The 27,775-nt window shown below is 41.8% G+C and overlaps 1 protein-coding gene and 1 pseudogene across 2 annotated transcripts; both read left to right on the top strand.

Moving 5' to 3' along the window:
- The first annotated feature begins 10,960 nt into the window (after positions 1-10,960).
- LOC308428259 (heat shock protein HSP 90-beta-like) lies at positions 10,961-13,557 on the top strand (annotated as a pseudogene). The gene is made up of 2 exons: positions 10,961-12,287; positions 12,846-13,557. The product of its transcript is annotated as a heat shock protein HSP 90-beta-like (transcript).
- A 3,461-nt stretch (positions 13,558-17,018) lies between these two features.
- Positions 17,019-26,543, top strand: PSMD6 (proteasome 26S subunit, non-ATPase 6). The gene is made up of 8 exons (XM_080926221.1): positions 17,019-17,238; positions 17,808-18,013; positions 20,780-20,925; positions 21,137-21,356; positions 21,473-21,581; positions 24,446-24,614; positions 26,126-26,203; positions 26,330-26,543. Exons 1-8 carry the CDS (start codon positions 17,094-17,096, stop codon positions 26,424-26,426), a joined length of 1,170 nt encoding a protein of 389 aa, XP_080782347.1. The 5' UTR covers positions 17,019-17,093; the 3' UTR covers positions 26,427-26,543.
- The last annotated feature ends 1,232 nt before the right edge of the window (positions 26,544-27,775 follow it).

Below are 27,775 nucleotides of genomic sequence, written 5' to 3'. Positions count from 1 at the left end.
TTACAAGAAACTAACACACCTCTGCCCATCTGGGACAACGCATGGATAATGTGGATGGATAATGTGGATGGATAATGCTGCAGCAATTTCAAAAGCCAATTCCATGAAAAGATGCATCGGCAATGTTTCTATCGAACATAAAAGGCCGTGACAACATTCTGTGTGTAAATGGTGCTAGCTTCCATCCATCGGTGCCACTGGTTTTCTCTGTCTTTGTTTCCAGTGACTGTAACTTGCTCTTGGGAAGGCTATCTCAAGTAGACACTGGTACGCACAGGAAAAGCTGTCAGTTTTTCTAGAAGCCATGCAGGTGTAATATGATATTTTATCTAATAAGCCATGGGAAGCCATCTTCAAAGGACTGTGGAAGTCTAGGAAGTAGGATGTGCCTGGACATGTCAAAAGTTGCTTCATAAAACTATGCTTGAGCTTATGGATATTTAGCTGAGGACACAGTAGCCAGTATTTATTGAACAGGAAAAGTAATTAGAAGAAAATGGAATAAGTTTTAGCTTCCCACATTGGAGATATATTAGTGTTATGTTTTGTAGTCTAAGTTCCAAATTAGCTTCAGTACTAGTTCCTATGTACAGTGGAGAAACAGGTTTTGGAGAGAGTAAAAAAAAAACGTTCCACCCCAAATGTTTCTTGTGAGATTTCAAGTTTTTCAGATGCTGCAGACTTCCAAGGACAGGAATGGCTTTAAACAGCTGTCTTTTCTTAAGAAGAAATTTGCACGCATCTGCATTACAAAAGCAAGGACAGGGGCCTCTTACCTGCTATCAGCACCTCCACTTGGCATTGCAAGGGTCTGCTGTGGCCCACACAGACATTTCCAAAGTACTGTTACCTAGACATCTCTCTGCATTGTGATAACAACACTTACTGTACACAGTCCTTACATACCTTCATGGGTCTTGATCTTTACTCTGGAGACTTAAGGCATCCCTTGGTTCAAATCTACACAAAGTTAAGTGACTGCTTTGACTCTCATTGGGTTTCTCAGTTCCAGATCTTAGTCTTGTAATAAAGTATGCATACATTTTTTTTTAACTTTTGTCTATTGTTCATTCATTTTATGGACCAAAACTATTTAACCTTCAAAGGAAAAGTAGTACATTTAAAACATAAAATACCCTGCAGGGTATTTCAGTAGTTTTTTTCTTACCCAGGTAATTAGCCTTTTGAACCAAGGCTGTTAAATGGAATAAATAGCCTTTTCATATTGAGATTTGTCGTTGTGTAGAGGTGTTTCATACTCCAGTATAAGTCCTAAACCTTAAAAGTCCTCTCAAAGGACTATATAGTTTAAGTAATTGTAGCTGTGTAAAACTACATGGAATTTTAGATCAACCTATGCTTTTCCTTTCAAGCACCATAGAAGTACTTAAGCTCCATTGCATAAGATGTGCTTCCTGAGTTCTGACATGCCAGGCACTGCACTGTGGACCCCTTAGGTATGCCAGAAGAATCAAGACCCATGCAAAGAGCACACATGGAGAGGCCCATGGCTCCAGCCGCATATGTAGCAGAGGATGCCCATGTCAAGCATCAGTGGGAGGAGAGTCCCTTGGTCCTGTTAAGGGTCAATGCCCCATTGTAGGGGAATGTCAGGGCCAGGAGGCAGGAGGGAGCGAATAGATGGGTGGGGGAGCATGCTCATAGAAGCAGAAGAAGGGGGGATAGGATGGGAGTTTTCTGGAGGGGAAACTGAGAAAAGGGGATAACATCTGAAATGTAAATTAAAAAAAATGTCCAACAAACAAATGAAAGAAGACTTATCAAACTTCAGTGTCTAAGACTATGAAAATCTTAGAATTTTGTGTTCAAGTAATAATGAGCTAGTAAAAGGTGTAATTTGTCTTTATAGAAGAATCACTAAAGAATGGGGAAAGGGTGTAAAGACGTTAAATCTGCAGTACCTCCGATACATGCTTGCAACCTTTTGCTCTGGTCCCTAATATCTATGAGAGAATGGAAGGATCATAACCTGGCAATGATACAAGAATGCAGAACTATAGAACACAACTCAATGAAAGAAGCAACAGAGAGCAAATCAGAAGTATCAAGTGCCTAATAGGCACTAAGGAATTAGTATTTAAGGCAGATGGGAATTTCCTTGGAGATATGGTTTGTTTGCTTGTTTGTTTAATCCTTGGACAGCTATGGTGAGTAACATTACTCACAGTGAGATAGAATTTGATTAATTTTATGGCATATGTACATAGAAAAGAAATCTATGTTTCTTATTCACATCATCCAATGTCAAGCACCAAGAACCTGACATTGTCAATGGAGTGTTTACATATGACTTGCTCTCTTGTTTCATGTATATTCCTTCTAACACACATGTGAACTCACCTCCAGAGAATATTTATCATTGTTTTTAGCTAAACAGAAGCCATATAAAGAAAATGCAGATAGGGTGTTGAAGAATCTATGCAAAAATAAAATTATATTATAGCATCCTTATAAATGCTTTTTAATGCTTAGTTTTCGGTTATGATTTTTCTAAGATCATAAATAAATTTGAGTATGGACCTCCTTTTCAATTTTGGCGGGAAGTATTCTTGCCTATTTGAAAGTTTCTCAAGATGCCAAATCCTTCTTGTCTCAGGACCAACGGAGCAGCACCCTTTGCTGTCAAGGAGTCCTGGTTCCCCAGTTCTCCTGATATTGATCAACTCTCATGACTCAATGAGATATCTTTCCGACTATTCTATTCATATGTCTTCCATTGAGCATTACCAGTAATATGTTGAGCTGAAAACAATGATGAATGTTCTCTGGAGGCATGTTCACATATGTGTTGAAAAGAGAGAGAGAGCAGGTCGTATGTAATCACCCCATTGACAATGTCAGAATCTTGGGACTTGACATTGGATGATGTGAATAAGAAACATAAATTTCCTTCTTATGTATGATAAATGTTTTCTGTGTTTCATGTTTTTTTTAGAGATCATTATTAATCTTTAGGCTGCTAAATATACAATGCTTTGTTCTCCCTAGCCATAGGCTTCTAGTATCAGACATTGTTTTCTTCCTGCTGAGCAAACCGAATTAGACAAATATTTGTGGGTCTCTCTTCTCCTCAGGGGTCACTGGCCACCAGCCCACAAGAGATGAGGGAGCAGAATCGGCAAGCAGGGTTCATATGGCTATGCGTATGACTGAAGGCCTTTCAGAGACAGTTTAAGTGAAATAGCTCTAATTATTTTTCCAGGAGGAAGGGATATATAAAGTCTCTTAGGAGTACAGGTAGAAAGGGCTGATTGGTCATAACCCAGTACCTAATTATTATATGGGCTGGAGCAAAACTTGTGTCTGAGTCATGCAGCATTTGCAGAGAACACTGCCCAGGGTCATCTTTCCAACAAGGTCAGATATCTGTGCTCAGAGACACTCTCCCACAGAGACCAGGTAGAGAAAGGAAAGCCTCCCTGAGAAAGGGAGACCTACATTTAATAACAAGCTCTGAGAGCAATCTGAGCATGGTGGACCACAACTTTAATAGCGGGGTTCTCCAGTAGATATTAATGACTATCAAGATATCAGTGCTTCCTAGCTCTAAATCTTCAGATGTGAGTATATGACCTGGGTGACTTCAGAAACCAAGAAACTGAATGCCTATAATTCAAAGCAAGATATCCTTAAAGGTATCAAAAAGGCACTGGTCCAGTTAAAGTTGAAGTGTGTAAGATACAGAGGTTTGGTTTGGTTTCATACTTCTTGATGGATTCATTCTGTGGTGCAGCTGGAATTTGGCTACTGTGTGACATCATTCTTCCACACTTCTTCATCCCTGTTCTTCCACTCTTTTAACATGCTAACAGTATATGGAAGAGAACAAAGGATAAAGGGTGTTGTGGTTTGGATATGCTTGGCCCAGGGAGCAGCACTATTAGAAGGAGTGGGTTTGTTGGAGTGGGTGTGCCCTTGTTGGAGGAAGTGTGTCATTGTAGGGGTGGGCTTTGGGTTCTTCCTTCTAGGTTCCTGGAAGTCAGTCTCATCCTTGCAGCCTTCAGATGAAGATGTAGAACTCCTAGCCACTCCTACACTGTGCCTGCCTGAATGCTGCCATACTTCTTTCTTGATGATAATGAACTGAAACTGAACTCTAAGCCAGCCCCAATTAAATGTTGCTCTTATAAGAGTTGCCTTGGCCATGTCTCTTCACAGCAATGAAAACTGTAACTAAGACAGACGTTGACAAGAGGTGACATTATCATTAGACTACTTTCTGCTGATTAAGGGTGATAAGTTCCTTAAGGAGAGTTTGATATTTAAGTTCTTCTTGTTTCTTTGTGCATGACTACTTAACAAATCTCAACCAACAACAAACCCACCAACTCTCACAGGATCCTAGAGCTCATATACTATCTGAAAAGTCCCCAGAATTGCAGTCATCATACAATCACAGAAATTATCTGTTACTGGCAAAACGATGCCTCTGCTAGAGCACAAGGCAAATCACAGCTGCTGTGAAGAATCTGTAGAAGCCCCATGTCCAAACACCTGGGATTAAAATGAAAACACATTTTTTATACAATTTCTGTGTTTTCTAAAGAAATAAGTATTCTATAATTTTTATTATACTGTTGTCCAACATTTCCCTCAATGTTTGTTGAAGGTGCTATATTTTCTTCAGTGTATATATTTTGCTTCTTTGTTAAAAATCAAGTATCTTTAGTTTTGTGGACTTTCATCTGAGACCTCCATTAATGTATGGATCTGCTTTTATGACATGACCATGCTGTTTTTATTACTATAGCTCCAGGATTGTTTTGGCTATCCTTGGTCTTTTGAAGGTTTCCATAACAATTTGAAGATTTGTCTCAGTGTTTGCCAAGGATGTCTGTTGGATATAATTGGCATTGTGTTGAATCTGTAGATTGCTTTTTACAGAAAGGCCCATTTTTACAATATTGATTATCCATGAGCATGGGAATTCTTTTCATTTTCCAGTGTCCTCCTCAAATTTTTTTTAGTGTCTTCATGTTTTCATTATAGAAGTTGGTCATAGAAGTCTTTCATTTCTTTGATTAAATTTATTTCTAGGTGTGTGTGTGTGTGTGTGTACTGTGTGTGTGTGTGTGTGTGTGTGTGTGTGTGTGTGTGTGTGTGTGTGTGTGTTGTACAGGGGATAGTTTCATTGATTTTTTTCTGTATATTTTTAGTGATATATAGAAAGACTACTAATTTTTGTGTTAACTTTGTGTGGTGCTTTAAATAAGAATGGCCCCCATAAAAACTTATGTTTGAATAATTGTTCCACAGTGAAGAAGCTGTTTGGGTAGAATTAGGATATGTCACTGTGTTGGAATAATTGTGTCACAGGGACAGGCTTTGAGGTTTCAAAAGCCTCCTCCCATCTACAGTGTACTCTCTGCCTCCTGCCTGCAGATTAAGAAGTTAATTTTCAGCTGTTCTTGTCTCTTCACCATCATGGATTCAAACCTCTACAACCCTAAATTCAAATACTTTCTTTTATAGGTTGCCTTGGTCATAGTGTTCTGTCATAGCAATAGAAGAGCAATTAATACATTCTGTATCCAGATGCTTTGCTGAAGAACTTTATTAGCTCTTAGACCTTTTGGTAGAGTCTCCAGGACCTTTTATATGTTGGAACATATCATCTGCTAAATGGAGTGCCTTCACTACTCTTTTCCAATTTGCATCTATTTTATTTCTTTCTTTTCTCTTAATGTTCTATCTAAGGCTTTAAGTACATTGACCAGTAATGGACAGAAAGGACATCCTTGTCTTATTCCTGATTTTAGTGGAATACTTTGTGTTATCCTTCATTTATTATGGTGCTGGTTATATTGTTGTGATATTGAGATTTCATGGGTACAGCGTTCTTGTAACATATAGGTGATTCTATGTAAAATCAATGGCCTGACCCTCTGAATCTGACAGTTTGCATCCTTCTTTGATGATGTTTACTAAGCCTTCCATATGTGGTTTCTGTTATGCATGTATTAAATGTCATTGAACTTCCAAAAGTCAGTTTTGTTCTCTGCATTTGACCAGTTGTAGTGACAATTTTGGAGTTTTGGGTTCTGTTAAATGCACAGAAATAATATAAGACTATATATTATTTTAATCTTAGGTGAGGTGTATGGTGATTTGCTGAAGAATGATTGCCCAGATTCAAATAGTATGTAAACACAAACAGTGTTTTATTCTGCAGAAGTCCAGCATGCTGGGGTTTCCCATTATTGAGATAAAGAGACAACCAATTGAGCTTGCAGGCCAGATTTAAAGCACATTAGAGGAATTTCAGGGTAGGTGAACTTTATTTTACTCCATCTCTAGGGAAATTCCAGAACCATTAAGAGGGCATCGGGGAAGGAAATTATTGCTGAAGAGGTCTAGAAACTGTTGCTGAGGAAGTCTGGAAACTGCTGCTAACCCATTGTCTTTGCCTCAGGCCAGGTGGTAGGGCAGCTTTTGAGGTCTGGACCTTCCCAGTTCTTGGAAACAAAGATTTAGGCCTTGTCTCCTGAATTGCCAGTTTGAAGCCTAGCCTTCTTATTTCCCCCTTGAATCCTTGAGATGTGCCTATGGGTTGTAATTGTTGCTTGAGAATACATCTATTCCTTAACAAACCTTACTAAAGCATTGATTATGCAGGGACCACAAGTCAAAGCTAACATTAGTAGGATTTGTCTTGTAGTCTCTTTCTGACTAAGGCTGTGGATCCTTTGACCACCACTGAGTGGTCAACATAAAAACAACATTGCTCACCTAAAGCTGCAGCGTTCTCCCTGCTGGAGGAACAGCAAGTCTAGGCCTCTTCTGTTCTGTAAGACTACTTCTACCAGGGAGGATAGGGAATCCTGCAGGGCCATTATGAACTTTTCCATTATATATATATCTGCATCTATTGTCATCCATAGGGCCTTGTAGGGTTGAGGCCCCTACACTAGCAGCTCCAGTCATCCATATCCCAAGGAGAGAACCTAGTAACACAGCTTAAGATGGCCACTCTTTTAGCTCAATTGTCTGGAAGTGCTAGCTGTTTGAAGGCATCCTTCCCACTCTAGATACAAGCTGTATTAGAACATAAAAATCCTCAGTCACATTTACAACCATGTCATAAATTTGTGGAGTATGTCCTGGTAACAGCAAGTATCCTATAACAGTAGGGGTTATAGTGTGGTTGTAGATATGGGAATAGGCTACATATTTCCAATGCATAGTCCCTGTCCAGTAAATAATAGTTCTGTGTTATGTATGGAGAGAGAGGAGTTAAGAACCAACAGTTCAATCAGCCTTCTTACCAACCACTGTGAACTTGATGACTAAGTTGTTTCATCACACCCTGGTGTACTCAGATAGTAAGAGGGCTAGAGGCTGGTGCAGCAAAATGTAAGCAGCAAGCAATCAGGATTAGGAGCACTGGAGTCGAGTCGCAGTTTCAGCAGATAAACAGAATATGGGGTGACCTTCCAACATTATTGTAGTGTTTCACCTGGAAGTCTCCTCCACTGGGACATCAATTGTTGGATTGTCTCTTCTCTGGCAGGATTAATGTAAGGGTAGTGTATCCACTTCTTGATCCTGTCCACCTTAACAGCCATTGACATGGTCAGTATCATGGAGTATGATACTTTCCATCGAGGTTCCAGAGTCTTGTGGTTATATCCAGACTTCATCATCTAGTTTAAAGCAGTGGGGCTGATGGAGCACTAAACTCTTAAACCTGGCAGATGGTAGGCCAGAGTTGCTTCTGGACCCCATAGAAAGCTTCCAAGGACTTAAAAAAGATATGTTGGTCATATTCAGCTAAGATATCAGTTTAGGCAGCATGGTAGGGGGCCTTTTATATAGGACCTCATAAAGGGGGAGACATAGAGTGTAGGGGTGTTCTTAGCCCTATGTAAGGCATAAGATAGGAGAGAGAAGCTCAGTCACTGCCAGCATCAAGGGTTAATTTAGTCAAGTCCTTCTTTGGGTTCTTATTCATCCTCTCTACTTGCCCTGAACTCTGGGGGGTTTGTATGCACAATATAATTTCCAGTTGGTCCTCAGAACTTGTGCTAGACATTGAGTGACCTGAGAGATGAGTTCTGTTCCATTGTCAGATGCAAGCAGGGCAGGCAAACCATACCTGGGTATGATGTCTTCCAGAAGCTTTTTTGTCACAATGTTGTCAGTCTCCTTTCTTGTAGAGAAGGCTTCTACCCATCCTAAAAAGTATGCTATAAAAACTAGCAAATACTTGTATCCATATGTTCTTGATTTTATTTCTCTAGAATCTATTTCCCAATTAGCCCCTGGCCATTGACCCCTGGTTCTGGTTCCTGGAGTGACCGACTCCTTGATTGGGGCCTGAGGAAGTCCCATCCTGGTAGGAGGCACAGTCCAAGATTACCTCATCAACCAGTATACTCAATCAAATATTTTGTACCTTGTCTCTCACAGCAGTTCCTTCAGTTTTCAGTGACCAGGTGTGAAGTTTGATGAATATGGTAGATGAGTTGGTTAGCAAACTCCTTTGGTAGGATGGTGCAGCCTTCAGAGGTCAGCCACCATCTGTCTCTTCTGTAAATTATTTGGCATTTTTCCTGATTTCATTTGTCTTCAAAAGCCCAGCAGTATATTCAGGGATAGCTGGAAGTGCAATGGGCAGAAAAGCTACCAGGATATTGGCAGTGGAAGCTTGGGTGGCCTCCCTTTCAGTTTTATCAGCTAGTCTGTTCCCTCTGACTATTTCTGATGTCCAGGGCAATGAATTACTTTGAGAGGAAGCCATAATGTCTCCAATAAAGCAAGTATTCCTTCCTTATTTTTAATGTTTTTTCCTTCAGCAGTCAATAATCCCACCTGCTGTCAGTGTAGATGTTAGTTATGGCTCTTTTTGCTAGTTTCAAAGCTTGGGATAGAGCCTTTAGTTTAGTTTTCTTGGCTGAAGTTTTGTCAGCAAAGCAGTTGCCCAAATAACAGAATCCAAGTCGAGTACTGCTGCCCCTGTATACCTGATTCCATTCTGCATGAAGCTGCTCCCATCTGTGAAATAGATAAATTCTGTTTCTGGCCAGGGTATATCATTCAAGTCCAGCATAATGCTCTGCGTGTGCTCCATAACTATAGAGCAATCATTCTGCACATCCGAAGATGGGTCAGGTGTCAGGGTGGCTGGGTTTAGGACAAATGATGGGTTATATCTTATGTGAGAGGCATTCAGAAGTAGAGTCTGAAAGTGCACCAGTCTAGAGTTGGACAGCCACTGGCTGGGTAGAAGCGTGAGTGTCCTCTCAATAGCATGGGAAGTGCTATTGATAACAAGAGCTATTGATAACAAGTTCACACCCCATGGCTATTTTATCAGTATCCTTGACTAGTAGGGTAGAGGCAGCCATGATCCAGATACAGGCTGCCCACCCTTAGACTACTGGATCCAGCTTCTTAGATAAATAATCCACAAGCCTTTCCCATGGTCTCAAAGTTTGGGTGAGCACCCCCTTCGTTTTCCCCTTTCTCTGATCCACATATAGGTGAAAAGGTTTGTGAATGTCCAGGAAGACCAAGGCTGGAGCCTCCAATAAGGCTCTTCTTAGAGTCTTAAAGGCCGTGTCCATCACAGGAATCTATTCTATTTTGTCTTCTTGGGCCCTGGTAGCTTCATATAATGGTTTGGCTATCTCAGTGAGCCCTGACACTCAAAATCTACAAAACCCAGCAGATCCCAGAAAATCCCATACTTGCTTTCAGGTTGATGGACCCAGATACTAAGGATGGTTTGCTTCCATGTGTCTGCAAACATGCATTGCTCCCCCCTTGAGTATGTACCCCAGATAGGTGATCAAACTGGGTCTTCTTAGCAGACACTCAGTAGCCATGTTGACTCAGCTCCTATAGCAGGTCTCATGTAAGCCCCTGACATGTCTTCAAGTTGGAAGCTGAAATCAGGATGTTATCTACATACTGGAGCACTGTTATTTAGCAGTGAGCTCACTAGTACTCACTCAAGTCCTCATGCAATTCCTTGTCAAAGGGAGTGGCAAGCATGTCCAAGTCAGTTGTCCACTGAAGCCTCCCTCCAAGTCTTGCCATCCAAAGGCAAATAGAGGCTTGCTTTTGGGTGCCAGGGTCAGGACAAAGAAGGCATCATTCAGGTCAAGCACAATATACATTGTGTGCTCAAGAGGGAGGCTTCTCGGCAGGGTGTATGGGTTTGGAACTGAGTAATGGATGTCTTCCATCTTCTTATTTACCTCTCTTAAATCCTACACAGGCTGATGGTCACTAAAATGGGGCTTCTTGACCAGAAAGATGGGAGTGTTCCACACAGATTGGCAAGGATTCAGAATCCCTGCCTCTGAGAACTGATTAATGGTAGGCAGATCCCTCTTCTGGCTTTTCTGGTCGTTGAATATTGCCTGATTTGGACTGGAGTAGTTCCAGCTTTTAACTGAGCTAGAACTGGGGTCCAATATTGGGTGAGTCCTATTGGACTTGTTTCTGCCAAGACTTTGAGGATTTTGCTAAGAACCTCTGGATCTGGAGATGGGGTGGATTGTGGTAACAGTTTGTATTCCTCTTCTAAGGCCAAGGCCAGAGCATGTATTGGGCCATTCTTATCCAACACTTCCTTTCCTTCTGTGGCCAAAATGTATTTGGGCTCCCATTTTTGTGAGGATGTCTCTTTCCAGTAGGGAATATGGGCACCTGAGATGACCATAAATGAGTGAGTTATCCATTCCACTCTCAAATCCACCTTTCTTCAGATAGTCCATGGAGAGGGCTAAGTGCTGGCTGCCCCTTGCACCCATGTTTTTCGATTTGACAATGGCCCTAGCAATTGTTTCAAAACAGAATTTTTACCCCTATGTTCACCAGAAAGTCTATGGTTTTCCCCCTTAACCTTTACAATTACCCAGGACTCATGGAACAGTGGTTGAGCCCCAACACCCTCAGTGATCTAACATTTCCAATTCCATAACCTTTGGTCATGTCCCTCATCATCAATACTTTCTACTCAAACAAGGAGATTTTCCTCTGAGAGTTGATCTCTAATGCTTCTGATGCCCTAAAAAAGTTTTAGTATGAGAGTCTAATGGACCCTTCCAAGTTGGACAATAGAAAAAAGCTGAAAATTTACACCATCTCCAACCCTTAGGAGGGCACACTGACTTTGGTGGACACAGGAATTGGCATGACCAAGGCTGTCCTCATAAATAACTTGAGAACTGTTGCTAAGTCTGGTATAAAGGCGTTCATGGAGGCTCTCCAGGCTGGTGCAGACATCTTCATGATTGGGCAGTTTTGTGTCGGGTTCTACTCAACTTATCTAGTAGCAGAGAAAGTGGTTCTGATCACAAAGCACAACAATGATGAGCAGTGTGCCTGGGAGTCTTCTGCTGGTAGATCCTTCACCATTCATGCAAACCATCATTTGGGCCAAGGTACCAAAGTGATCCTTCACCTCAAAGATGAGAAGTACTTAGAGAAAGATCAAGGAAGTGGTGAGGAAACATTCACAGTTCTTAGGCTATCCCATGACCCTCTACATGGAGAGGGAATGAGAGAATGAGTTCATTGATGATGAGGCAGAGGAAGAGAAAGGTGAGAAAGAGAAGGAAGATAAGGAAGATGAGAAGAAGCCTAAGGTTAAGGATGTGGGATCTGACAAAGAGGATGACAAAAGCAAAGATGAGAAAAAGAAAACAAAAAAAAGATCAAGAAGTACATTGACTGAGAAGAGCAGAATAAGAAGCCTATCTGCACCAAAAATCTAGATGACATCACTCAAGAGGAATATGGTGAATTCTACAAGAGCCTTATGAATGATTGGGAAGATCACTTGGCAGTCAAGCATTCCTCTGTAGAAGGTAAGTTGGAATTCAGGGCATTGCTCTTCATTCCCTGGTGAATGCCCTTTGACCTCTGTGATAACAACAAGAAGAACAACAACATCAAATTATATGTCTGTTGTATGTTCATCATGTTCAGCTAATACCTGATTTTGAGGATCTGCCCCAAACATCTTCCGAGAAATGCTCCAGCAGAGCAAGATCCTGGAAGTCATCCGAAAAATCATTGTGAAGATGTGCCTTGAGCTCTTCTCTGAGTTGGCTGAAGACAAAAAGAATTACAAGAAATGTTATGAGGTGTTCTCCACAAATTTAAAGCTTGGAATCCTTGAAGTTTCCACTACTGTCGCCACCTCTCTGAGCTCCTTCGCTATCATACCCCTCAGTCTGGAGATGAGGTGATGTCCCTGTCAGAGTCTGTGTCTCACATGAAGAAGACCCAGAAGTCCATCTACTATATCATTGGTGAGTGTCACGTGCCCACGCTTCCCGCCGCTAGGAACAGGCGTGCAACAAACAAACAGATTCTTCTGCGAATAACCTTTATTGTCCAGCACTTTGAGCAGGGGGCTTCTTGAGCAGGAAACTTCTCTCTGAGCCGGGGACTCCCTACCTGGTTCTACTGTCTAGGCGACCTCTCACGCGCAGTCCCCCACGAGCGATCTCTCTGTCCAGTCTCTGTCCACGCGGGACCTCCCGCAACCTCTCCTATCGGGTTTCTCTCCACGTGGTACCTCTCCGCCATCCCTCCATGTGGGGTCTCGCAATCTCTCCACTGTCTTCCTCTTCTCTTCTTCTTCTCTCACATGGGGGAGAAAATGCACTGCTATATATGCCTAAGAGACTTGTGTTGCTACCTGATTGGTGCATCCTCCTGTAGCTCAATCACGTGCCCCGGGAGCGAGCTATGACGTATGTGGCGCATGCGCATTAAGTCTCTTGGCTGGGCAACAGCTCTGTTTGCTGAGTTCTCGGCGGGAAGCCGGCGCCATGTTTGGGTGTGGCACAAACGGCTCCCTACAGGTGAGAGCAAAGAGCAAGTGGCCAACTCTGCCTTTGTGGCGCGTGTGCGGAAACGGGGCTGTGAGGTGGTGTATCGGACTGAGCCTATTGATGAGTACTGAGTGTAGCAGCTCAAGGAATCTGATGGAAAGAGCCTGGTCTCAGTGACTAAGGAGGCCTAGAGCTACCTGAGGATGAGGAAGAGAAGAAGAAAATGGAAGAGAGCAAGGCAAAGTTTGAGAATCTCTGCAAGTTTATGAAGGAGATTTTGGGCAAGAAAATTGAAAAAGTGACACTCTCCAATAGGCTTGTGTCTTCACCCTGCTGCACTGTGACAAGCACCTATGGCTGGACAGCCAACATGGAACGGATCATGAAGACCCGGGCACTGTGAGACAGGTCTACAACGGGCTACATGATGGCCAAGAAACACCTAGAGATCAACCCCGACCACCCCATTGTGGAGACCCTGTGGCAGAAGGCTGAGGCAGACAAAAACGACAAAGCTGTTAAGGACCTGGTGGTGTTGCTGTTTGAGAGGGCTCTGCTCTCCTCTGGTTTCTCACTCGAGGATCCCCAAACCCACTCCAACCCCATCTACCACATGATTAAATTAGGCCTGGGCATTGATGATGATCGGGTCACTGCAGAAGAGCCCAGTATTCTGGTTCCTGATAAGATCTGCCGACTGGAAGGTGATGAGGAAGCCTTTCACATGGAAGAAGTGGACTAAAGGCTCCTGAGAAGCCCGTGCCCTCTGTCTAGTATCCCTGTGGCTCCCCCAACAGCCTTAACTGGCCCTTACCCACCAGGCTCTCTGCTCATGAATGTAAGAGTCTCTTCTATCCTGTCCTTGGGCCTTGAGGCAGGAAAATCCCCTCCCACAGAATAGCAGGGTTGGGTGTTGTGTATTGATAAAAAATAATTTATTACTTCCATCCAATATCACTTTTTAATATAAAGTGTGTTTTATTATAAAGTTTTGAGAATATTTACAGAGTGGAATGTAACAAAAATTTTAAAGTATAGTAATCAGTGTCATTATACACTACTTTGAAAATTATCATATTTCTACAAAACAATTACTTTCTATGCAAACACAACTTGCCGTTAAAACAAAGACAAAAGGTTATGCAGGTTTCTCAGTAGTTACTCAGTTCCCGGCTGCTGGGCAATGCCTTTACAGTCTCTATGTGTGAGACAGCGCGGCCTTCAACAAAACAAAGAGTGCATTTAAATCTCTGGCTCATAAAGTCTGAATACAGAAGTACAGCGAACAAAGAGCTACTGCGGTGAGTGTTCACCTTACACAGTGAAACCGAGGGGTGCCCAGTGACACAAAATGTTTCCGTCTTGTACGTGTTGGTCAAGTAGACTTTCCAGAACAGAAGGAAGTCATGACCTATCATGGGGAAAATCTACTTAGAACAGTTCTTTTAAAGTAATGCTCACACCTGCTGTCTGAGAACAATTACAGACACACGTGAGAAGTCTCCGGGAGAGACTTCCAGGTGTGCAGTACATCCTAAATGGCAGTCACAGGAGATTAGGGATATGTGCCTGGGTTCAAATCCATATTTGAGCTCTATGAATTTTAGCAGCTAATCTTGTGTCTCATCTTCATTAAAAGTACTTAGTCATGTGGTTATTTTGAGAATAATTTAAAGCCTAAAGCTTAAGATGTTTCTATTCCTGCAAGAACATTTTTAATCTTAGATAGATTACTGCAGCTAATTTCTCATCTGCAAAGTGCTCTCCATATTGGCCGGTTCATCTTGAGAACATTTTTTCTCTGCTGTCTCAGAATCAGTGGTAACTGGCAGCAATGAGTTTCCAGATTGTCAGAAACATTCACACGTGCCTGACTTTCACGGTCACACCAAGAAAGGCAGAAGCAAGAATTAATGATCTTCATTCTACAGACTGAGAAACTAAATACTTAGAAAAGCCATCACCTGCCTTGCCCAACAGACTTCAAATATAAAGAATCGAAGACTTAAACCCAGTAATTTTTTTTACTCCAACTTGTTTTTTAGTACAAGAAAGAACAAAAGAAACAGAACTTTTGTTAGTAAATCCTGAGGAATGAAGAAATGAAGGATACTATATTTCTCTCTCTCTCTCTCTCTCTCTCTCACACACACACACACACACACACACACACACACACACACACACAAGGTTCTGGATCCTTACTTTTCTTTGGTCAAAGCACAGAATGAATCCTTCAATATTTCAATGACATTTCTAGTAGGAAAAAAAAAAGTCTAAATTATAGGCAGGAACACTAAGGGCCATACATAGCCAAAGAAATCCTAATGAGAAACAGGATATCAAAAGTATACTATACTACAGACACATAGTAAGAAGAACAGGTACTGGCACCAATCATTTAAGTAATCTAGTGGATTACATAATTCTAGTCCTAAAATATAGGACCCTGGAGTAAATTCAGACAGTTACAACCATTGACGTTTTGAATAAAGGTGTCAAAAGCATTCATTATAAAAAGACAGCATCTTCTAAAAAAATTTTCTTGGAAAACTGGATGTATGCATGTATAAGAATGAAACTAGATATGTATCTCTTACCCTGTTTAAAATCAACTCAGATGGAGCAAAGGAATAAATATAAGACCCAGAGTTTTGAAACTGCTAGAGAAAATTATAAGTGAAATAATTCGAACATAGGCAAGGACTTAGAGAAAATTACTCCCCCAAACTGCCAAGTATGACTTCATGAAATTGAAAAGCTTCTATACACCAAAGCAATCCATCAGCAAAGAGACAGCCTACCAAATGTGAAAAATGTTTTCCAGTGTGTAAGACAGGAAATCAGAAGTTAGAATAAAAAGAACCACACACATTAAACACCCAATCCAAATAAGAGTTCATCGGCTAATTCCCAAAGACATAGATGCTATAGGCCACCACCAAACCAGACAACTGGAATCTTATTCTGGAAGGGATCTGTCCTCCTGTGAGATTAACAGTTACCCGAGTCTTGACCTTGCTGTCCTGGACCAGAAAGCCAAAAGAACTGGGAGTGTGTTGTGGGCTGACACCAGGGGCAAGCAGCATGTCTGAACTAGACAACAGTGGCTCCAGCATTAAGACATTCACTAATGTCTTACATGTACCGATCACATGTGAACAAACCCTCCACCAGCATGCTAACTCCATTTGCGGTCATCACAATTGCAGGACCCGATAAAAGCAAAGGAGAGCAAGCCCATGCAGTGGGTGTTTTACTTTTTCTTGCTCTGAGAAAGTACCATGACCAAACGTAGCTTATGAGTTTTGTTTGGCTTGCACTTTCTGAGAGCCCTCAACAGTGGCGGGAGCACGGAAACAGTAGGCTGGAACAAGAACCTGGGAGACCACATCTTCAATCACACAGAGAACCGAGAAAGAATTAGAAACAGGGTGAGACCAGAAACTCTCAAAGTTCCCCAGCTTCTTCCCACAGCACGGCTTATACCTTCTGACGCTTCCTTAATGTGTCCAAAAAGCACCACCAGTGCGGACCATGTATTCAAATACTGTACCTCGGTGAGACATTTCTCATTGTTACACCACAGTAGGGTCTATATAACCATTACCCACTCTGAAGACTCCTCCAACACGTGCACACACACACGCACATGCACACGCACATGCACACGCACGCACACACACACACACACACACACACACACACACACACACAATGTAAATCATTGAATACTAGGAAATATGGGGTACCCTTTTCTTAGAACAGGGAAGAATTGGATTTTAGACGTAAAGAAAACGGGTTTTACACAGGCCTTTGTCATGTAGCTGTTTTGTAACCTTAGCTGGTCACTTCTGCTTGCCTACAATCTGTACCAAAAGAATTCCATCCTAGTGCAAGTGTATTAAGACAAAGATGGCCCTGGAAAACTATTTTTATTGTTTTTCTCATCTGTATTATATTTTCAAACTGTTAGGGGGTTTCCAGATCCTATACGTTGCAAATGTAACAAAAGTAAAATAGCTAAAAAGGAAACAAAAAAGATACTCAAGAAATCAAAGTTGGGTCCAACTCTGACCTCAGAGGGACCTAAAGAAAAGGCTCAGACAGCGCCAGGTGCTCCTGCCTGTGTCCAGCAGGGGACGCTGCAGGCGGCGGAGACAGAGACGCGACCGGAAGTCAGGCTGGCGGCTACGGGCGCCTGCGACGACTCCTCCTGCTTCCGCCGGTGGCCCGGGGCAGCGCTCGGTTCTCTCAGCTTTCTCTTGCGTCGTAGCCATGCCGCTCGAAAACCTGGAGGAAGAGGGTCTGCCCAAGAACCCCGATCTGCGCATCGCGCAGCTGCGCTTTCTGCTTAGCCTGCCGGAGCATCGCGGGGACGTGGCGGTGCGCGAGGAGCTGATGGCGGCCGTCCGGGAAAACAGTGAGGCCCACGAGCGCCGAGTCAGCGGCCTAGGCTGGGGCGGTCCGGGTGCCTGGCTGGGCGTCTCCCATTGGGGCATTTTGGAGAACCCCAGGGATCCCTCCTGGAGCCGAGAGGGGCTTGCCTTAGTGGGTTCCGCCGCCACGAGTTGTTCGGGGAAGCCTCGGGTGCTTGTTGCGGTTAGACTCCCAGCAAAGGCTCCGCGGCGTTAGTCTTGACAGTATGTCTGTCAGTGTTTCACTCTCTGCCAAGGGGCAATTAGGGTTCTGTCCCTAGCAGTACACGTCGAATAAGTGTTCTTTCTCTGACATGAGGACTCCTTTGGAACAGGAGCCGACCAGAGCAAACGTAGAATTTCCCCTCCCCGTAGCCTTAGTAGTGTTCAACCCTACTAAGATTGGTTCTCAAGCAGGCCTCCCAGCTTCAAAACCTTAGCTGTACTAAGTACTTAGAGTGTACTTAGCAGGCTCACAGTTGGTAGGCGCCTGCTACCTGACATTTGATGGGGTGGGAAAAAAGCAAGCTGACACTAGCAAGTGACCTCATAGTGCGTGATCTGTGGCTTTTAGATATGGCTCCTTATTATGAAGCTTTGTGTAAATCCCTCGACTGGCAGATGGACGTGGACCTTCTCAGTAAAATGAAGAAAGCAAATGAAGAAGAGTTGAAACGTTTGGATGAGGAGTTGGAGGATGCAGAGAAGAATCTGGGAGAAAGTGAAATTCGAGATGCAATGATGGCAAAAGCAGAGTACCTCTGTCTGATAGGTGACAAGGTCAGTGGAGATGCTGTCCTCTCTGGATAGGTGGCAGGGTTAGTGGAGAGCTGCTCCTGCTTTTCTAGAGGTATAGACACCAATATTGTACCTCAGTGCAAATGAGTAATATCTCACTGGAGAAATGAGTCTTTTTTAAGTAGAAAGATAATCATATTTACCTGTATTGAAGAGTCAGCACAAAGACAGCATAATAATGTTGCAACATCCAATTCCCTGCTTTTAACAGTAGCAAGGTGTGTATTAGTCTTCATTTCTGTGTCATTAAAAACAAATAACCATGAGGCTAGGGAGAGATGGCTCAGTGGTTTAAGAGTATATGGCAGATTATCTTGGAGAGGACCTGAGTTTAGTTCCCACCACCCACATCAAGAGGTTCACAACACCAGCTCCCAGATATCTGATGTCTCTATCCTCCAAGGACATCTGCATTCATGTTCACATGCCCCTAGACACATATACACATACTTGAAGAAATAAAAATATTTCTTCAGAACATAACAATGGCACAGAGGTTTCGCCCCGTTCACAACATTGGGGTCATTCTCAGCAGTTCACTTGTTTGGTTGGGAAGTATTTATTATACATTTTTAAAGGTTTACAGTAAGAGGCTGGAGTGATGGCTCAGGGGTTGAGAGTGTTGGTTGTTCTCAAAGAGAACCCAGTGTGATTCACAGGCTCCATATAACAGCTTGCAGTCCTCTGATCCTAGTTCTGGAGGGTCCAGTACCTGCTTCTGACCTCTGCTAGAGCCTATGAGGCAAGCACCGTCATGCACAGACGTACATTTAGGCAGGATAGTCATAGACATAAAATCAATGTAAACGGATTTACACTAGCAATACTTACCATTCAGGGCCTGCAGTGGCTTGGCTTTCCTTTGTCCTATACCTTGAGAAATAATCAACTCACATAGCTCTTTATGCAGTTATGCACTTGTGTGTGTCGGTCTTGTGGAAATAACGTGACCGTATATTTGTGTGCATGAGATCACTGATCCACAGTCGCACCGGAGAGAACTTTGTTAACATTCTGACTCAACTCACCACTAGGGCGTCTGCTGTTTGAGTCGGTTGTCTCTCCAGCTGGAGGGGGTGCACAAATTCCTTCAGCTGGTTTTGCTTTAAGAGCTATAATAGTTGATTTTTCTTAAACAAATTGCAGTGTTGGAAAACATGTTGCTATGTCTCCTTGTGTATATATGCTGGTGGGTTTTTTTCCCGTTTCTGTTAGTTTTGAGATAGGATTCTTTGTGTAGCCCTAGCTGTCTTGGAACTAATTCTGGAGACCTGGCTGGCCTCCAACACAGAAATCTGCCTGTTTCTGCCTCCCAAGCTCTGGGATTTAAAGGTGTGTGCCACCACTGCCCATATACACCAGTGTTTCTTTAGGGTACCGTTTAGTCTGAGGTGAAATTGCTGGGAGAGTGTGGCCATTTGTTCTATATAATCCTGGTGTTGTATCTACTCTTTAGCATTTGGATATAGGGTGACATGGTTCGAAGATTTAAAAATAGTGTGAGCTCTTAGATCAGATGGCCTGGGCTATATTTCCAGCCTGAGCAGTCATTATTGACCAAAGCTTCAGTTTTCTCATGTAAAATAGGATGATGTGTTTCTACCTAATGGTGATAAAAGATACAGGGAGAGAGTTTAGAACTGCACTAGCCCAAAGGAAGGGCCTAAACTGTAAACTGCTGAATTTTAATTTAAAACTTAAATTACAAATTTAATAGTAGTCATTTTAAAAACTTAGAAATACAGGGGGAAACACCCTGAGTATTGTTCAGTTTGAAGAGTGTTCTGTGTGTGTTCGTGTGTGTGTGTGTGTGTGTGTGTGTGTGTGTGTGTGCACGCGCGTGCACATGACAGATTGACTTGAAGGTTTTATCTCAGGTCTTAAATTTAATCAGTGTGGCTTAGTCAGGATCTGGTGATTGCACTTATGTGTTAATGCTATATTCCTTCTATGTTGATTCACAGCATTTTCCCCAAAAGAAAGTTTAGTTTTTATCTCTTATTGACTGTTTCTAAATGTTTAATGGTTGCAGTGGTTCTATTTTTATTTACATTTATCATCAAGTTTTTGGCGCTTAGTTCATTGCAGATGTTAATGGAGGTCCCTTTTAAACAATCTTGTTATCTTTTAACTCAAACTCATGATTACCTTTATTTTTGATACATGATGGCATAAACTCACCTGCCATTTGACTTCACTCTGCAAACTTGCAGTCATCCATTTTTCCCCAAATCCCTGGTACGCTTAAAGAACAATATTGCATTCCCAGGTCTGGGTACTAGACACACCCACTGTTCAGACAATTTCTTTTATACGTTTATGAAGTGTGACTAGTAATTGTGAAGCATACTAACGAGTCAAGGTCTGAAGAAGCACCAAGTATAAATGTGATTTTTATCAGTGTTCTTGCAAAGCAGTGGAATCACTTTATCTCAAAATTGAGATTGCATATTCATCAAGTCAGTGGTCTAACCAATGACACGAGCCTCTTCTATGATTAAGAACTTATAGTGAATTTATTGGAAGTAGTATTGTTACAGGCAGAAACATCTCTATCTGCCTTTCCTATATTGTCTTCAGAATTGTCTACACTTTCCTTAGCTAAAGACACCCCCAGCTCAGCAGTAATCCTTTCACTGCCGTCTCACCTTAGCTCTTTCTGTGTTGCCAACCACTCTCAGAGAAGTTGAGGAAACGATGGCTTTGCTAAATTGTGTATTTTCACCCCTTTGGTCTTGAATGTGACAGGAGGGAGCTCTGACAGCCTTTCGCAAGACATATGACAAGACTGTGGCCCTGGGTCACCGACTAGATATTGTATTCTATCTCCTAAGGATCGGACTCTTTTACATGGATAATGACCTCATCACTCGAAACACAGAAAAGGCCAAAAGGTAAAGTTAGCAGTGGATATATGACCCTGGAGGTTATGGGCTGTTAATAGTAAGTTGGTAGGCCCATGTTTCCCCATTTTCTTTTGCTTACAACTGTGGAATTTGGTCAGATGGTTGACATATTTATGGAATGAAATGCTTTACATTTATTTTCTTAAAAAAAAAAACTAAGAATTAGTATCATCTGTTTTTTGTGTGTTTTATTTGCTAGCCTAATAGAGGAAGGCGGAGACTGGGACAGGCGAAACAGGCTGAAAGTGTACCAAGGTCTGTATTGTGTGGCTATCCGTGACTTCAAACAGGCAGCAGAGCTCTTTCTCGACACCGTTTCCACATTTACATCCTATGAGCTCATGGATTACAAGACCTTTGTGACTTACACGGTTTACGTCAGTATGATTGCCTTAGAAAGACCCGATCTCAGGGAAAAGGTAAAGAAACCCTTAATATTCTTTTAAAGACTGTTTCATGCTTTCCTAACTTAAATACACAAAAATCATTGAAATGTTCATTTTGGTGTTGTTGTTGATTTTACTGTAATACCTAGGTCATTAAAGGGGCAGAGATTCTTGAAGTGCTGCACAGTCTCCCGGCAGTTCGGCAGTACCTGTTCTCTCTCTATGAATGCTGTTACTCAGTTTTCTTCCAGTCCTTAGGTAAGGATCAGTTATCTGACTTCATCTTCTGGTCCTGTGGGTACATAGTACAGCTGAGTTGTCACCAGTAAGAGATACAGTGTCTTGAGAACTGCTGTAGGTCTTTACGTGGGTTCTACCTTTGTGCTGGGTTAAGGTCAGCAAACCTGGAGTATTTTATAAATCCCCAAATGTGAAAATGATGTGTGTGTGTTTGATGCATATGTTGGAGTCAAAGGACAGCTTTCAGGGTTGCTTCTCTTCCATCGTGTGGATCGTGGGGATTGAACTCAGGTCATCATCAGGCTTGGCAGTAGATGCCTCTACCTGCTGCACTAGCTTTCTGGCTTGAGTTTTCTGTTTCTAAAAGTAGAGCCTAAAACAAGAGAAAAAAAAAAGTATGGCAAAGAGCTCTGTGGTCTCGCCCTTTGTGTGGGGGTTTGCCCGGCCTGAGCTTTAGTATTTAGGAATAAGGCTGTGAGCAGATAGTTGAATATTAGGTGTTTCAGTGTGTGAAGGATGTAATAAACCATCGCTGCATTCAAAGATTTTTTTTTAGGTCTGTGAATTGAGAACATAGTCTGTGGAAAATGCTTGTGTTCTTTTGTAAATAGTTTACAGAGCCCGTGTACATCAATTTACTTCTTTAGGTGGACTATGTTCCCTCCTGGCTATTTGGTTTGCTACTAGTCACTGAGATGATAAGAGGCATCCTTCCCAAATTATTTCCCTAAAACTTACTCAAGTACCTAACATACATTGATGTATTGTCTTGTTTATGCTATAGATTTTTAAAAAATGACTTGTTTAAAGAGGTCTTTGTAAAAAATAGGACAGCAAGTGATACTGTTACCTTCATAGGGTGGTGTGTTACCTTTCTTTCCAGTGAGGTAAGTGAGTGACTTCAGCAGCCCGTCCCACTCCCCCCACTCTTCAACCTTTTATTCACAGTTTATATATAGTTATTCATATAGTTTCATCTATCGTCCCAAGTGGAAGGTTTTACATTTAGTAAATCTGTATGTTTCCCAAGTGATTGAAATGAAAAAAACTTGTGTCTTTTATTTGCATTCATGAGCCATGTAAGGCTTGTTGGGTTTTATGCAATTCTGTAAGTATTCATAGACCAGTGTGTTTAAAATACTTCAGCTGAAACGAGAATAGAATCCTCACTCTGCCAGGTACTGTGTGGTTGTTTCTAGAGTGAGTATAACCGCACGTGGAAAGCATTGTCTCTCACCCACTTCCAAACCACACACCTTTATCTACACCATCCTTCTGGGTACTTTACCAACTAAAAACAGTTATACACTAGACAACTTTCTAATGGTCCTATAAACCAGCAAACAGTGTTCACTAACATGGTGTGGTGTTGCAAGGGTTCCTCTTCAGGCAGCAGTTACCAAGTTTCTAGATATCCTTCACAGGTATCAAAAAGTACTCATTCACATCTCTGTATTGTAGGTATAGTCTATGTCCTGCTCTCCAACCTGCTTTTTCTTGTCACACTGTAGCGTGAAGAACTTTTTATGTCACTATACCAATAGTAGGCTGTTGTCGTCAACTGGTTGTAAACAGCTCTCATAGACTCAGTACATAGTTTCACCCAAGTGAAGCTCCTTAGAGCTTCCAGCTGTCAAAGGGATACTGAGTGAACTGTGTCCCTGGACTGTTATCTACTGATTGACAGTTTCTAAGATTTCAGTGCAGCCTTATAAAAGTCATCCTGTTTTGAACATGGAGGCAGCACTCTTAGTCTAAGACACTGTCAGTACACCTTGACCATGCTGCCCTAGGGACACTGCCAGTTCACAGTACCTGCAAGTTCCCATCTCCACATTTTATAGCTTGGCAGCTTGAGAAGAGACGGGATTTAGTAGCCACTCCCTCTCATCCTGTCTCATGGTCACTGGACATCCCTGTTTTCAGTTTTGTTTGCTGTGCCCCATTGCAATATACTGATGATGTCTGTGGGCCTTCCCTTCCGTCAGACCTCTTAAGTGATTGAGTGCTTTAGGTTGCCCGTGCCTTGTCTTGTCTTTTTGGTAATATATCTGGATGGCTGTGCAGCCAAGATTCCTAGTTCTAGTGCTAACCTACCTCATTAGATGCTTCAGCCATGCCTGATGCCTCCTTGGTATCTTTGAGTCTGGTGGGCAGATCCTGTAGAGCAGTGTCCCAGCATGTTTGCCAGTCTTCACTCATAAACTAACTGCAAACACAGTACCCAGTACCCTTGTTCCCTTGTCTCTACCCCGTAAGCTTTTGTAGTCTATTTATGAACTTAGTTCTATTTATCCTGCCTTGGGGCTGTGCTCACTAACATTGCTGTCTAATATGCTCTCTGCTTAGCCAATTTCTCAGAATTCTTTCCTGCCACTGCCTCAGGGAGGGCTTCCCAAGCATGTTGCCTCTGCCATTTTCTTCATAGAACTTGGTAATCTAGCATCATGGTTTAGTAACCAGAGCAAAAGCATAAAGTATTTACATCATTTATTTTCCTATAGATTGCTCATTAATATCCTATATAGACTTTACTTTTCAATTGTTATCAACTGACTCCTGTTGCTACATAAGCCTTATTATCAACTTGTCTTTAAACTTTCTTATAATAGGTGCCATCACTTTTTATTGCTTATTTTGTGACTGTGCTTTATCACTGTCCCTCCTGTTTGTTATAATTGTAAATTCATGTCACACAATTCTGCTTCATTATATAAAATGCTCCTCAGTTGTTATGCCATTATCTGGTGACAGTTCCATTGTCTTTGCTGTTGTCTGTTGTTGAATGGTGTGAAAGAACAGAAATGTGTAGAGGTCAAAGCTCCTGAGGTTAATGCCTTGGGTAAGAGGGGGGTGGTAATTTGTTGTCTTATTTATTGTAGCAATCGTGGAACAGGAAATGAAAAAGGATTGGCTTTTTGCGCCTCATTACCGATACTATGTAAGAGAAATGAGAATTCATGCGTACAGCCAGCTGTTGGAATCGTATAGGTCATTAACCCTTGGATATATGGCAGAAGCATTTGGTGTGGGTGTGGAATTCATTGACCAGTAAGTTTAACAAATTTATGCATCCAAACTGCCTTTAAATGTATATTTTCAACATTTTCTGGATTTACACTGCTTCCCTCCGTTTTAAGGAAGAAAACGTCTGAGGTATTATTTTAACAGGAGCATCTGTCCTTGTCTGCCTTCCTCAGGACAGTTTCCAGTGAGATGAGCAAAGCATGGTATGAAGTACTTTGCTTGACTAACTGCACCAGTTTATTGGGGCTGCAGAGTTGATATTTTAGATTCAGTGCTGTTTCCTCTGATAATGTTGGAGTTATAATTTATATTTATGGCATTTCCTCTGATAATGTTGAAGTTAACAGTTTTCATCAGGTTGGTACAAAATGTGGGGCTTGAAGACTGGATCGCTGACTCAGCAAATACTGAGCTGTTCATGTGCTCTTGTAGATGTCTCTGCACTTTGTTGAAGTGAACACTACAGGAGTGTAGAGAGACAGTGTCTGCCTAGATACAGCGTGCCTAAGAAGGGGAAGCTTGCTCTACTTGGGAATTGTCAGCCATGTGAAGATCTCCTTATGCAGAAAAGGAAAGATAGCAAATCCACCTTAAGGATGGGAGCACATTTAGGTAGTTACAGGAGCTAAGTTCTAGCCTGGCTGTGCCTTACAGTTTGTAGTGTAGAGCTTGGATCTTGAGTCTGTGCCGTGCGGTGCAATTGGAGAGTTTTCACCATGAGAGCAACAGTTACATCCTGTGTCTTACACAGTAAAGGAACCTAGGAAACAACTGAGCTGTTCAGTAAGTAGCACAGACTATTTCAGTGTGGTTGACGGTTTGTTCACGTTCCAGAATAGAAAAGTTACAGCTAGAACTAAGTTGTTTTCATTTAAATCTGATCATCCTCTCATGTGGCAGTTTATTACATATTATTAAAAATTCAAAGAATTTTTAAATTGTATCATGAATTTTGTTTTGTATACTGTGTGTGTGTGTGTGTGTGTGTGTGTGTGTGTGTGTGTGTGTGTGTGTGTGTGTGTGAGTCAGTGTCAGTTTTTCTGTAGCCCGGGACTCATGAAAGCAGTCACCCTGCCACAGCATCCTGAAATCTGAGGTTACAGTTGCTCTCCCTGGGATAAAAGGAATCTTATCCCAGATGCTTGCAATGGGCATGGCTTTCTTTCAGAGCTGCTGTAGTATGTACATCAGACAGACAAGTGGGTTCAAAGCAGCTTTTGTTTTTCATTGTGCTCTGGGACAGCATAAGAAGTGAGGGGAAGAAACCAAACTGTTGCAAAGTAAAGGGGCTGCTTTTCCAGTGCAGGGCTTGTTGACCCCTTTAACTGTCCCACCTTTCCTGTGAGCATTATATTTTTTAATAATGTATTTTTTATACCTTATAGGACCAGGTTTATTCTAGATGACTCAAGACTGCAACAAGTCAAACATGTCACTGCTGTGTATCTGATAGTGAGGCTTGAGGAAAATGAGATCTCACCTGTAAAACGGAGTTGTGTTTTTCTAAAGCTAACGGATTTTCTTTTCTCGCTCAGGGAACTGTCCAGGTTTATTGCTGCTGGAAGACTGCACTGCAAAATCGACAAAGTGAATGAAATAGTGGAGACCAACAGGTACCTGCTGCCTGTCCTTGTTCTTGCTGACTTGTTACTACATTTTAAGTGCCTGTGTACACACAGGTTACCTCTTGGCATGGAATCCTGTGGCTGCTCAATCATTCTTTTTCCCTTTATTTATAGACCTGACAGCAAGAATTGGCAGTACCAAGAAACCATCAAGAAAGGAGACTTGCTGCTAAACAGGGTTCAGAAATTATCCAGAGTAATTAACATGTAAAACCATTTTAAAATGTATTCCCTTACAGATGTTACTTGAAAACTTTTGTAACTTTCGTCACTGTGTGCCCACTTCAACAGCATCAAATAAATATGCCATTTGCTTCTTTCTGTTTAACTTTTACTTAAACGTACATGTCTTTAAGTACTGGGTTCACTAGTCCCACTTCAATTATGAATGAAAAATGTTCTCTGTCTTTTACCTGTGTGGTCCACAATGTGAAGGTTAGAGTCAGACTTAGTCACCAGGATTCTGCCGTATTAGCAAGTTAGGGAGCCAATACAGCCATTATCTCTTGGTTTTAAAGTACAGGATTACTGGTACTCTAAATCACAATGCAACAGTGATTCTTGTTTAGTATGAAAAGGAGATAAAATACTAAGTTTTTCTTGTAGTCTTATAAAACAAAATACATTGTTCCTCACTCAGAAGCTTGCATAAACTAGGCTCCAGAGTATGACTTAGCTAAGGAGTCTCAAAATCCTGTAGAAATATTGCAAAGTGAGTATTTATTTTGGAAATAGCACAGCAATCATGATAAACAAAACTGTACCTCCTAATATGGGGGAGGTCAGTGCTGTAAAGATAAAAGGCATTTAAAGGTACAGCTTATAAAGGAGCTCTACTCTGACAGAAATGGAGCACGGAGACACTGGGGACGTGCCGAGCAAAAGGTGACCAGGTTGGACGTCAGTGCTCACAGAGTAGAAACAACAAAGACAGGGGAGGCCGAGAAAATGAGCTGAAGATCCCATGAGCCCGTAGGTTAAAGATGACTCTTAATCATTGAGAGTCTCGATGGAGGCAAATGATGGGTTTACCATAAAAGGAAAGGGAAGAGGGAGGAAACGTTTCTGGTGTTTTAAGAACATATTTATTTATCAGAATGAAAATATGTATCGCCTGACTGAAAATTGGTAATAATTCAGCATTTCTCCATGAAAAACTCTCCAGTGATCAAGTCACAGTGGGATAGAAAATTATGCCAAAATAATTACATTATCTTCAAAGTCAAGGCCATGTCCTCAGAAGTAGTCACTGGTATGCAATAAGGGTAATATTATGTATGGCCAGACTTGTATTTAAAGGAGTTTTTTTGCAGCTCCTGGATAGTGGAGTGGAAGGAAGGCAGCTTGTTGGATATTCCTAAAGTATTTAAAAATAGCAAGTTAGGGACTTCAAAAAAAAAAATGCATCTCTTATTTACCTGATTAATTGCTTCTTGGCCTTTTGGCCAAGTTTAAGTCTAAAACATATTTAGAAATGAAAGAAGTATGAGTCACTGAATGCAGTCTCTGTAAGAACTGTGTGCCACAGCACCAAATCAAGCCCTACCCACTCAAGGCTTA

Source organism: Micromys minutus (assembly GCF_963924665.1).
Source record: "Micromys minutus genome assembly, chromosome: 12".
In the NCBI taxonomy this organism is placed as follows: Eukaryota; Metazoa; Chordata; class Mammalia; order Rodentia; family Muridae; genus Micromys; species Micromys minutus.
The sequence above is the reverse complement of the archived record's forward strand: the minus strand, read 5'-3'. Positions and strand labels throughout refer to the sequence as shown.